At 38.9% G+C, this 13,930-nt stretch overlaps 1 protein-coding gene across 4 annotated transcripts in view; it reads left to right on the top strand.

The window, feature by feature from the left end:
• The window catches only part of LRRIQ1 (leucine rich repeats and IQ motif containing 1), a 289,414-nt gene that overhangs the window by 75,987 nt on the left and 199,497 nt on the right, over nucleotides 1–13,930 (top strand). For all 4 annotated transcript variants that reach the window (XM_033951658.1, XM_033951656.1, XM_033951659.1 and 1 more), the window contains one exon: nucleotides 11,479–11,631. In XM_033951658.1, coding sequence (XP_033807549.1) covers nucleotides 11,479–11,631 — 153 coding nt within the window. The remainder of the gene's footprint in view (nucleotides 1–11,478; nucleotides 11,632–13,930) is intronic.

The following is a 13,930-nucleotide window of genomic DNA, read 5'->3' as shown; positions in this document are numbered from 1 at the left end:
ATATATATATATATATATGTATATGATAAAAATTATAAAATTGTAAACAATTAAAAAAAAAAAAGTATATGAAGATATGGATATTTGTTTTTAGATATTAAAAAGAAGATAGGGAATGTTAGATTAGAATGTATGAGATATAGAAAAATGATAATAATTTATTAAATATATGTTTATGATAACAATTTGTTATATGAAGTAAAATATGGGAGAAATGAATTTAAAGATTGGTGAGAAGATAAAGATACATTATTGGAATGTTAGGAGTTAAATATGGGTATGTGACCAAAGATTAACAGATAGTGAAAGTAAAAGATTAAAAAAACAAAACTTTTTTGTATGATTAGAAGAGAGATATACTAAGATACATTGTGGAAGGTTAATGAGTTTGTCTTAAGAAATGATAAAGGGGTTATTAATAAATATTGGTTGCCTAGGGGGGAGGGGGAAGTTGGGGTTGCTGTTCCAATGTGTGTCCTTAAGCAGTCATTATATTGGGGGGGAAAGGGGGGGAAAAAGATGGGCTTTAAAGGTATTACTAGAATGATTAAGGAAAAGATTAATAAGGGGTTGGGTATTTTAGGGATAAAAATGTGTGTTATTGAGAGTAGTTCTTTAGATCTTAACTATGAAAGAAGAGGGGAAGAAGATTATGATGAGAAGTTTAAAATATATTATGTCTTAAGATATTTTCTATTAATGTTAATGGCCTGAATCATGCAATCAAAAGGAAAAAGATATTAGCATTTTTAAAAAAGCAAAATGCGGATGTTTATTGTCTGCAGGAGACTCATCTGAATATAAAGGAATCACAGAAACTAATGGGTGGGTGGGTGAAGGAATGTTTTTTTGCTCCAGCAGTAGGTAAAAAAGCAGGGGTAGCAGTGCTTATAAATAAAAAGTGTATGGCCAACTTTAAGGTAGTAAATTCAGATCCACACGGAAGATGGTTACATATTAATATAAGTATGGGAAATAATACCCTGACGTTGTTCAATATTTATGCCCCTAATTCGAATCAATCAGAATTTTTAAAAAAATTGCAGAATATGTTGTTACCACTGGCTGCTTCTAATTTAGTGGTGGCTGGAGATTTTAATGCTGTAATGGATCCATTATTGGATAAAAAAAACAGGTAAAAATATAAAATCTTTAGGTTTAGATAATTTGGCTCAATCTTGTGATTTGAAAGATATATGGCGTATTCTTCATTTTAATGATCAGGAATTTTCATTTTGTTCACAGGTTCATAAATCATTTTCAAGAATAGATTATATTTTTAATTCATCACATAAGGTGCAACAAGTGATTAAGGCTTCCATAGATCCTATTATTATTTCGGATCATGTGGGAATATGGATAGAATTACAATTAGATCAATTAGAGAATAGAACACCTCTTTGGAGATTTGATAATGCATTGCTTGTGGATGACAAATTTTTGGAAAATTTTAAAACACAAATTAATGATTTTTTTCCAAATAAATTTAGTGGAGGATACATCTATTGAAAATGTATGGGACGCATTTAAAGCGACCATGAGAGGTCATATTATCTTATTCGGCTTTTATTAGGAAACAGATTAAAATGCAGTATATAGAATTAGAAAAAAAAATTAAAATATTAGAAACTAAATTGGTAAGTAAATGGGAACATGAGGTATTGCAAGCTCTTTTGAAAGCAAAAGGTAAATATAATGAATTAGCTTCAAAAATGATAAGAAGAGATTTGTTTTCCAAGCAGACAATGTATTATGGAAACTCTAATAAGGCAGGAAGATTATTAGCAAATTATCTTAAAGCAAAAAAAAGAAGAACTAATATTAATGGGATAAAAGATGATAATGGTATAATAACAAATCAAACGGATATAATTTTAAAACAATTTTAAAAATTTTATAAGGACTTGTATTCTTCCGAGCCTTATTTGGAGAGGGAAAAAGATGGGAAAATTTTTTTAGATTTAATTAATGGACCTAAGGTTCCTGATCATATAAAACGGAGTTTAGATGAACCTATATCATTAAAAGAATTAGAAACAGCATTGAGATCTCTTAGAGTTGGATCCGCTCCAGGTGGTGATGGTTATACAGTAGAATTTTATAAAACATTTCAAAATGTCCTCTCCCCATATTTACTAAAGTTATATCAGACACAACTTATAAAAGGTGATATTACAGGTACTATGGCTGAATCAGTAGTAATTGTTTTGCCTAAGCCAAATAAAGATCCTACTTTGGTTTCGAACTACAGGCCTATATCTTTAATAAATGTGGATAATAAACTTTTGGCGAAAATTTTGGCTTTGAGATTAGCCAAAGCTCTCCTACATATTATAGACACGCATCAGACTGGTTTTGTTGCTAAAAGGCATTCCTCTAATAACTCTAGATTATTGTTTCATATGTTAAATTTATCAAAAAAAATGGATGAACCGGCTTTTACAGTTTCATTGGATGCAGAAAAAGCGTTTGATAGGGTATAATGGAATTTTATGTATCAAGCTTTAGAATGGTTTGGTATAGGTTCTGGATTTATACAAATGGTAAAAACATTGTATAGCTTCCCGATTGCAAGATTAAATATTAATAATAGGTTATCTGAAGGTTTTAAATTGCAGAGGGGAGTTAGACAAGGTTGTCCTTTATCTCCTTTGTTATTTGATGTTGTATTAGAACCCTTATTGTTAGCAATACAACAAGCAAGAGGGATACAGGGTATTCCATATTCTGATATGGAATATAAAATCTCGGCATATGCAGATGATATTTTACTTTATTTGAGAAATCCAGAGTCTACCTTATCTTGTCTATTAGAATTAATTGATATGTTTGGTAAATTTTCAGGTTATAAAATTAACTGGAGTAAGTCGGAAATTATACCCTTAAATGTTCATTGTGTAAAAGGACTATTTGATGATTTTCCGTTCATATGGAAGGAAGAAGAATTTAAATATCTTGGCATTCAAGTTAAAAATACAATTGAAGATACTGTAAAAGAAAATGAAAAATTTGTATTAAAAAGAGTTACGGAGTTGTGTGAGCAATGGAATCCATTACATATTTCTTGGTGGGGGAGAGTTCAAACTATCAAAATGATGATGTTGCCTGTAGTTTGTTACCAAATGAGTATGATACCTATTTATTTTCAGGGGTCCTTTTATAAAAAGCTTAATAGCATTTTAACGAAATTTCTTTGGCTTGGTAAAATACCTAGAATAGCTTTAGTAACTTTGCAAAAATCAATTAAGGAGGGAGGGGTAAATTTTCCAAATTTTTATAGGTACCATCAAGCCTATATTTTACGTCAGGGTATGTATTGGATCCTCCCAGAACTTATAGATAATGCACCGGATTGGTTGTATTTGGAATGGCGCCTTATGTTTCCCCTAAATTTAGTTCATCTTCCAAGTATCAACATGCCTAGAAGATACAGAGAAAATAGGATATTAATGGATACTTGGAAAACGTTGAGGTTTATTAGTAAATTAACACCTATCCCAATAAACAAGTCAACTAATCAGTCTTTATGGATAAACTCCAAGATCAAAATTGGCGGAGCTCAAATCCTTTGGAAGAACTGGATAATTGCAGGCATTCGGTCTCTAAATGATGTTATTTCAGAAGGTAAACTGCTGGAATTTTCACAATTGCAACATAGATTTGGTCTTAGTAAAACACAAAGTTTTAAATGGTTGCAATTGAAGCAGGCCATTCAGGTTGGGTTCCCTGAGAGGAAAACATTGAATAATCAATATAGTTTAGAGTTCTTATGTTTCCAAGCAGACTTCCTAGGGCTTCAAGCCGCATTGTGGTATAAATTAATATCTGGAAATTTGAATAAAAAACCAAAAAATGGTCTAAGAGACATTTGAAGCATTGAGATTAAGCATCAAATTACTGCATCTCAATGGCCACTAATTTGGTCTTGGAGAATGAGATGTACAGTGTCAGCATCTATGAGACAAACTTGGTTCTTTTTATTACATAGAGCATTTTGGACCCCTACACGTTTGCAAAAATTAGATAGTTCTAAGTCCAATAAATGCTGGCACTGTAATCTGGAACCTGGGACATTGGATCATTTACTGTATCATTGTCCATACATTAAAAGTTTTTGGAATACAATTTGGCCACAAATTAATAAATTGATGGAAAATCATGTAGCAATATCATATGATACAGTGTTATTTGGAATGATGATGAGGAAAAAAAGTCAAATTTCACCAGAAAATAACAAGCTTTTATTAGTCATGACAGGGGTTGCCATTCAGCATATAACCAATAACTGGAAGAATCATAGAAACCTTAATTATACATTTTGGTGGAATACAATTTGTCATATATTCAAAATGGAAAGAGCAATAGCAATACAAAGAGGGACATATCCTAAATTTATAAAAATATGGGGGCCATTGACAAAATATTGTAGTGAATGAATAGTAAGATTTCTCTTCTTCTTTTCTTCTTTTCTTCTATTCGATGTCTTCTTTATGGCACATATAGAGGGGGGTAGTGAAAATAATTTTACACAACATTTTATAATATGGTATACAATAGGTATAAAGGGATTGAAAAGTACTTGAAGGGTGGGGGGTGGGGGAGGGGATAAAAATATGTTTAGAATATTATATACTAGATATAAAAGTAATATTGTGTATTCTTTAATTGTAATTCAATATTTTGTACACTTCATGTAAAATATGAAAATGAATAAAGAATTATAAAAAAAAATAAAAAAATTTCAGTCTTAGTAGTTTGCCGGTCCACAAAATAATTATTTTATTTCCACCGGTCCATAGGTGTAAAAAGGTTGAAGAACACTGGTCTATACAATACTGAGTGGAGCGGAAAGGGTAGATGTGAATTGCTTGTTCACTCTTTGCAAAAATACTAGGACTAGGGGGCAACGGATGAAACTACTAAGTAGTAGATTTAAAATAAACTGGAGAAAATATTTCTTCACACACTGTAATTAAACTCTGGAATTTGTTGCCAGAGAACATGGTGGAAGCAGTTAGTTTAGCAAAGTTTAATTTCCTAAAAGAGAAGTCCATAGGCCGTTATTGAAATGGCTTGGGAAAATCCACTGCTTATTCTAGGATAAGTAGCATAGGATCTGTTTTACTACTTGGCATCTAGCTAGGTACTCGGGATATGGGTTGACCACTGTTGAAAACAGGATACTGGGCTTGATTGACATGGTCTGTCCCAGTACGGCAATGCTTATGTATTTACGGATGGTATATCACTAATATGGCACTAGAGGGTGCGTGAGAGGGCATAGGAAACCTCTGCAAGTAAGTGAGCTCAAAGGAATGCTTAGAGTTATAGGCCCTGGGGGTCCTGACCTGACAGGAAATGATCTCCAAGAGGCATACAGTTTGGGAAATATAGTACAGTGGTGCCTCGCATAACGAACGCCTCGCACAGCGAACGCTGCGCACAACGAACTTTGTCTTGCTCCCTACAACGAACTTCGTTTCACACAACGAAGTCGCCCGAGCTGCATCCTTCCGCGCAGGCACTGCGCTTAACTGCCCTCTCTCCGCCTGGCTCCCTCTTGCCCCCCCGACTCCCCGACACGATCGGGGCAAAAAGGAGCCCAAGCCCTCTTGCCCCGCCGATTCCCCGACAATATCGGGCCAGGAGGGAGCCCAAGTCCTCCTGGCCACGGCGACCCCCTAACCCCACCCTGCACTACATTACGGGCAGGAGGGATCCCAGGCCCTCCTGCCCTCGACGCAAACCCCCCCTCCCCCCAACGACCGCCCCCCCCCCCAAGAACCTCCGACCGCCCCCCCAGCCAACCCGCGACCCCCCTGGCCGACCCCCACGACACCCCCAACCCCCTTCCCCGTACCTTTCTGTAGTTGGCCGGACAGACGGGAGCCAAACCCGCCTGTCCGGCAGGCAGCCAACGACGGAATGAGGCCGGATTGGCCCATCCGTCCCAAAGCTCCGCCTACTGGTGGGGCCTAAGGCGCCTGGGCCAATCAGAATAGGCCCGGGAGCCTTAGGTCCCTCCTGGGGGCAGGGCCTGAGGCACATGGGCCCAACCCGACCATGTGCCTCAGGCCCTGCCCCCAGGAGGGACCTAAGGCTCCCGGGCCTATTCTGATTGGCCCAGGCGCCTTAGGCCCCACCAGTAGGCGGAGCTTTGGGACGGATGGGCCAATCCGGCCTCATTCCGTCGTTGGCTGCCTGCCGGACAGGCGGGTTTGGCTCCCGTCTGTCTGGCCAACTACAGAAAGGTACGGGGAAGGGGGTTGGGGGTGTCGTGGGGGTCGGCCAGGGGGGTCGCGGGTCGGCTGGGGGGGCGGTCGGAGGTTCTTGGGGGGGGCTGTCGTTGGGGGGAGGGGGGGTTTGCGTCGAGGACAGGAGGGCCTGGGATCCCTCCTGCCCGTAATGTAGTGCAGGGTGGGGTTAGGGGGTCGCCGTGGCCAGGAGGACTTGGGCTCCCTCCTGGCCCGATATTGTCGGGGAGTTGGGGAATCGGCGGGGCAAGAGGGCTTGGGCTCCCTTTTGCCCCGATCGTGTCGGGGAGTCGGGAGGGCAAGAGGGCTTGAGCTCCCTCTTGCCCCGATCGTGTCGGGGGTGCCAGGGACCACACGGAGTCACCCACCGTACCACCCGATTCGGGTAAGCGCAGGTATCGGTGGGTGGCTTATTTGCGGGGGGGGGTGCCTTATTTTACATTTTTTTCTAAAAAGGGGGGGCTGTCTTATTTGATGGCCCTGCCTTATCATCGGGGAAACACGGTAGAAAAAAAAAAAAAAATGAACAGTTAAGTCCCAGTTTTTGCCGCTGAGACTCTGCCCTCTCTCACTGTAAAATTAGACTCTACTTAGTCTGTCTTTAAATTTAAAAAATGTGTGTTGTTTTAAAAAACAATTATGTTTTTAGATGTATCTAAATAAAAATAGTAACCAAAAATTTATCTTTTTTTATGTCACCTTAGCATATTTTATGCTACAGAACGAATTATTTTGTTTTACATGTATTCTTATGGGAAAACGCGTTTCACACAACGAACGTTTCACATAACAAACTTGCTCCTGGAACGGATTAAGTTCGTTGTGTGAGGCACCACTGTATATCAAATCCAAGACCCTTTAGTAAGAAAGTAGCAAACTCTCGGAGCTCATGTGAAAATTACTTAAGCACTTGGGGCTAGTTAAACAGTTCACTTGTAAAGGAAGAAAAAGCCCAGGCTTCTTACACAGAAGGGAGAGTATCAAGAGAGCTGCAAAGCCACAAGACAGGTAAAGGAGGGCATCACAGAGGTAGGAGATGCTGTCTTAGTTGTCAGACCTTGAAATGAGGTAGGAACATTAATGCGATTAAAGATCTGTCAAAGATTTTGAGGGCGTGGGCAGTGCCGGAATAGTGTTGTGCTGTTTGTGTGATATGTTCGGAAGGCGTAGGGTTACCAGATTATCCCAAAGGAAAATCTGGACCCATGGCCACGCCTCCAGGCCCACCCAGTTTCACCCCATTCTGCCTGTGTCTCGCCCAGTTCTGCTCCGCAGCCCCGCCCCCAGACAGCATCCGCGGATGTGAGACAATGACATCACGCTTACGTGCGCTGGGTTTTGAAAAGTCGTCCAGACCCCCAGACATGTCCTCAAAGGAGGATATGTCCTGGAAAATTTGGACGTTTGGTAACCCTGTGAAAGGGCATCCAGACAAGTTGTGGGAGTAACTATAAGGTTCATAGACAAAATTGCGCAAAACAACGGCACGCAGACAACTGAGCGCAGGGTTGATGGCGCGCCTAAGAAAAGCACTATTTTAAAGGGTTCCGACGGGGGGTGTTGGTGGGGAACCCCCCTATTTTACTTAACAGACATAGCGCTGGCGTTGTGGGGGGTTTGGGGGGTTGTAACCCCCCTCATTATACTTGAAACCGAACTTTTTGCCTGTTTTTTAGGGAAAAAGTTCAGTTTTAAGTATAATGTGGGGGGTTCCATCCCCCCAAACCCCCTACAACGCCAGCGCAATGTCTGTTAAGTAAAGTGGGGGGGTTCCCCGTCGAAGCCCTTTAAAATAGTGGTTTTCTTCGGCGCGCCGTCAACCTTGCGCTCAGTTGTCTGCGCTCAGTTGTCGGCACGCCGTTGTCTCGCGCGATTTAGTCCCATCACCAACTATAATACTATTTGAACATAAAAGTTGCCACACTAGGACAGACCGAAGGTCCATCAAGCCCAGTATCCTGTTTCCAACAATGGCCAACCCAGGTCACAAGTACCTGGTAAGAGCCCAAGGAGTAAAACGGATTTTATGCTGTTTATCCTAGGAATAAGAAATGGATTTCCCCAAGTCCATCTTAATAATGCTTATGGACTTTTCTTTTACGAAATTATCCAAATCTTTTTTTTTTTTTTTTTTTAAACCTGCTAAGCTCGCTGCTTTCTCTACATTCCTGGCAACGAATTCCAGAGTTTAATTACCCATTGAGTGAAGAAATATTTTTTCCAGTTTGTTTTAAATCTACTACTTAGTTGTCTCATTGAATGCCCCCTAGGCCTTGTAATTTTGGAAAGAGTAAACAAGTGATTCACATTTACCCTTTCCATACTACTCAGTATTTTATAGATCTCTATCATATCACCCCTGAGCTGTCTCTTCTCCAGGCTGAAGAGTCTTAGCCGCTTTAACCTTTCCTCATAGGGAAGTAGTCCCATCTCTTTGATCATTTTTGTTGAAATACACCCTGGTTTATGGTGTTGCCCGAGAGCGATATATATGGCCTGGGATTGTAACTTGCCAGGGTACCAGAGGAATTGTTTCTTAATTGGAATAATGTTAAGGTTGAAGGTCTCTGATATATTGACATTCAAGACAAATTGGGGTTTACTATTTAAAATCTGTAGGCTGTATCTAGTTCAGATACACTTTTGATTTGATTTATTTAGAGCAACCCCAGTTCAAATCCTGCTCTGTTTTGTGGTCTTTAGCAAATCCTCTTCCCCCCCCCCCCCCCGGTTGCCTCACGTTCAAAATTTAATTATGAGCCTTCTAGGGATATGGAAGTTTTTTGACAGAATTTTTTCTTTCCAGGCCGCAAACTGAATATGTGGCTAGGAAAACCAATATTAGAGGCCACTTCTTATTTTGATTTTAGGAAAACATTTAAAGACCCGTCTGTTTGACATGTATATCCTAGTACTACAACTGTTTAACTCACTTTTGTTTCTTAACTGATGCATTTCAATTTTAACTGATTCTTAATTGATGTATTCCATTTTAATTTTATTGATTGTATGTATTTTAACTTGTTGTGAACCGCTTTGAACCTTTTCTGGTATAGTGGTATACAAAAATAAATTATTATTATTAGTGTACCTGAATGTAACTCATTTTGAACTATTACTGAAATAGTGTGAGCTAAATCCAAATAAATAAATAAAAAAGTTCACTTACAGAATATTCCAAGGCTTGATTTATATTATCATTCACTGATCTGGTGCCCTTAATTTAAAATAAGCCCTTTAGCAATTTTTTATTGGTTATCCACACTGTGGCAGTATTGCTCCATCAGATAATAGGAGGCCTAGATTTTGGTTGAGAAAATGTTGGATGCTACCAGCCAGCTGCTGTATTAAAGACTTTTTAAAAAAGACTTTGTTATATTGTAAAATGAATACATAATTGTTCACGGACAACAATTCAAGTCATACAAGTATAGGTTGATTACTTGTGATTACTGACCAGCATTACATTCTAAACCCAGGAGCTGAATACTTTTAATAGGGAGGAAAAAAGCCTCATCCTAACGTAACAGCATCTAGCACTCACTTTTGTTTCTTAACTGATGCATTTCAATTTTAACTGATTCTTAATTGATGTATTCCATTTTAATTTTATTGATTGTATGTATTTTAACTTGTTGTGAACCGCTTTGAACCTTTTCTGGTATAGTGGTATACAAAAATAAATTATTATTATTAGTGTACCTGAATGTAACTCATTTTGAACTATTACTGAAATAGTGTGAGCTAAATCCAAATAAATAAATAAAAAAGTTCACTTACAGAATATTCCAAGGCTTGATTTATATTATCATTCACTGATCTGGTGCCCTTAATTTAAAATAAGCCCTTTAGCAATTTTTTATTGGTTATCCACACTGTGGCAGTATTGCTCCATCAGATAATAGGAGGCCTAGATTTTGGTTGAGAAAATGTTGGATGCTACCAGCCAGCTGCTGTATTAAAGACTTTTTAAAAAAGACTTTGTTATATTGTAAAATGAATACATAATTGTTCACGGACAACAATTCAAGTCATACAAGTATAGGTTGATTACTTGTGATTACTGACCAGCATTACATTCTAAACCCAGGAGCTGAATACTTTTAATAGGGAGGAAAAAAGCCTCATCCTAACGTAACAGCATCTAGCACTCACTTTTGTTTCTTAACTGATGCATTTCAATTTTAACTGATTCTTAATTGATGTATTCCATTTTAATTTTATTGATTGTATGTATTTTAACTTGTTGTGAACCGCTTTGAACCTTTTCTGGTATAGTGGTATACAAAAATAAATTATTATTATTAGTGTACCTGAATGTAACTCATTTTGAACTATTACTGAAATAGTGTGAGCTAAATCCAAATAAATAAATAAAAAAGTTCACTTACAGAATATTCCAAGGCTTGATTTATATTATCATTCACTGATCTGGTGCCCTTAATTTAAAATAAGCCCTTTAGCAATTTTTTATTGGTTATCCACACTGTGGCAGTATTGCTCCATCAGATAATAGGAGGCCTAGATTTTGGTTGAGAAAATGTTGGATGCTACCAGCCAGCTGCTGTATTAAAGACTTTTTAAAAAAGACTTTGTTATATTGTAAAATGAATACATAATTGTTCACGGACAACAATTCAAGTCATACAAGTATAGGTTGATTACTTGTGATTACTGACCAGCATTACATTCTAAACCCAGGAGCTGAATACTTTTAATAGGGAGGAAAAAAGCCTCATCCTAACGTAACAGCATCTAGCAAAGTAGAAATCCAAGCTGTTTTTAGTATTATCACTGGCAAAAAAATTTCCTTAACTACAGCCCCAGGTTTAAAAATGCAAACTGCTAATCAGGTGCACAATTAAGGACTTGTCTCAAAATCGGGACTTTTCTTATCCTCAGTGTCTCCGTCATCAGCTTCTTACTCCCAACAAAAGACTTTGTTTCGCTACTTTTTTGCAAAAAAAATTATCATTATCAGGGGAGAAAATTATCATTCTTATGTGCACATCACCATCACTGCCAGCAGTCTTGGGCAGTGGGACACCTTGCTCGCAGACTTAAATACCATACATCCGTTTAGATGACGTTATCTCTGACGTCATATCCTCTTTCTCCCGCAAATTTTATGTTCATCCAGCTCATTATAAAAAGCGTGCCATTCAGTTAATACATGCAATAATTGTTTCTTTTTTTATTCATCTGTTTGACTGAATATCTTAAGGTTACAACAGTTACCCTTGTGGATTTGCCAGGCTGTAGCCTCGCAAATTTATCAGAATGTACAAGACTTCAGTCACTGAGCCTCAGACGATGTGGATTGACTGTACTGGAAGGCCTGGGAAACTGCAATGAGCTAAAGTACATTGATGTGCAGGTAGCTAAAATTTCTTTTTTATACTGATTGTCAAGTTTGGCATTGCAATAAATACAATTTGTTTCAGGATCTAAAAAGAATTTTAAATATTGCTCATTACATATGTATTAAATTCTTTAACAAATTTTGAGTAGCAAAAATAAACCCCTCTTTTACAAAACTAGTGCAGATTTTAGAGACGGCCGCGGTGGTAATAGTTTTGATGCTCGTAGAATTCCTAGGAGCACTGGAGCTGTGGCCGGCTCTAAAAACTGCGCTTTGGTTTTGTAAAAGTGGGGGTTAATTCGTTATCTTAAATCATGGATTCGTTGCAATGAAATTTAGCCCCCCCCCCCTTTTTTTTTTTTTACAAAGCTACGCAGCAAAAGCCCTGAAGCTCTTTAAATCTCTATGTGCTTCGTGATAGTTACCTTAATGGCAGCCCCTAGTGTGTCTTTGTAAAAAGGGGAATTAATTAGATACGCATTAGGCTACATTTTGTAACGTATGACCCTACCAAAAGAGATAGATAGGTTTCCTGATTGAGGCCCTCCTGTACTAAGGTGCGCTAACCGCTAACGCGTGCATGTTAGTGTATGGACATGTTAACGTTTAGCGCGCGCTATTCAGTTAGCGCACTTTAGTAAAAGAGGGGGTAAATGCTTGTCAAACAGAAATATTAAATACTAGTCTTTAAGCCTGTTACATTAACGGGTTCTAGAATATGTCTGTCTGTCTTTCTTTCTGTCTCTCTCCCTCCCGCTGTCTGTCTTTCTATCTGTGTCTCTCCCTGCCCCCTATGCAACAGCATTTCTATACCCCCCACTTCCCTGTGCAGTAGCCAAGCAAAATTTGATAGAATATGGTTGCCAGTTATGATTCGGCCTGGTCAGTCTGGTCACTCCGGTCCACTGTCGCCCATTATCTCTCTTCCCATTCATGGGTACTGTATTTATCTAGCTCCTTCCCTTCAGGCCCGTTATCCTCCTTCCAAATGGCAAAGTCTCCCTTCCCTTCCGTAGCTGCTGTATCACCTCTCTAGCCCCCCCCCCACACGGGCCCGTTATCTCGCCAACTTCCTCTTCCCTCCCGCATCGCTTACATTGTGTCCGTCCACCTGTGCCGGGTGCGAGTCGGTGGCACCCAGCCCGCGCAGAAATAGGAAGTTGCGTCGGCGAAGGCGGGCCCTGATGGGACTGAAGGAAGGCCCTGGGGCCAGCCGAAGGTGTTCATCGATGCGGCCCCCATGGCAAGTCTGGAGGGCAGGAAAGAGCCGGAGCTGTGGCGGCACCGAGCGCGCATGCGCGCGAAAGTGGAACTGGGGTTGGGAGTTGGGGTTGGGGTTGCGGCACGTGATCTTCTTAGCAGCTCTGTTGTCTGTGGTGACGTAGTAAGCGCGCATGCGCACACTTGCAGGCACATCCCGATAGATCAGATCTCAGGGAACACGCGGTGAGAGTGCGCATGCGTGCTTAGCATTTATTATTATAGATTGTGTACTTAGGTTTGAGATGGATTGTATGGGATTTTTAATACATTGTAATATAAAAGATGTTTTTTATGAAAAGAAAAGATTTCCTCTTTTACCGTGCAAAGGTAATTGCCTTGGGGGCATCATTTATTTTGAAATTTCCTGTTAAATGCTGTGTTTCATTTCAAGGGGAAAAAATTTCCATTTTATGAACCAAAGCAATTGCTAGAATTTATTGTAGCTAGAGAAGGGGGAGGGATGACTATTGGTTCAATGGCTATGTCTGCAGTATAACGAACCGACTGAGGTAGAGATCATGCCTTCTAATCTGTCTAATTGAGATTTATAATATTCCGTATTTATTTTTTGTGTTCCTTGTTCTTGGATCTTATTTGTGGACTAAATAGTTTGATTTTTCTTATTTCCTTTAATATGTTTTAACTTGGAATAGTCATTGTGACTTAGGGCTCCTTTTACGCAGCTTTTACGGCTTTATCGCACGCACCTTTTCAGCGCGTGCTAACCCTCGTGCTAGCCGAAAAACTACACCTGCTCAAGAAAAGAACATTAGACCATCTACTGTTTTACTGCCCTAGAATTCTGATATTTTTGGAAATCAATTTGGGGAAAAATTAATAATATTTTAAATTCCGAGATTCCTTTAACTTATGAAATAATAATTTGAGGTACTATTTTGCATATTAAAGATCCCCTAGATAAACATAAAAGATGTCTCTCTTTAATTATGACAAGTGCAGCTATACAACTGATTACATGAAACTGGAAAAATTGGGATCACCTCAACTTTACATTTTGGTGGGCAAGTTTTTTTCTAATATATAAATATGA

Source organism: Geotrypetes seraphini, chromosome 7, assembly GCF_902459505.1.
Source record: "Geotrypetes seraphini chromosome 7, aGeoSer1.1, whole genome shotgun sequence".
In the NCBI taxonomy this organism is placed as follows: domain Eukaryota; kingdom Metazoa; phylum Chordata; class Amphibia; order Gymnophiona; family Dermophiidae; genus Geotrypetes; species Geotrypetes seraphini.
This window is presented reverse-complemented; position numbering and strand designations above follow the sequence as displayed.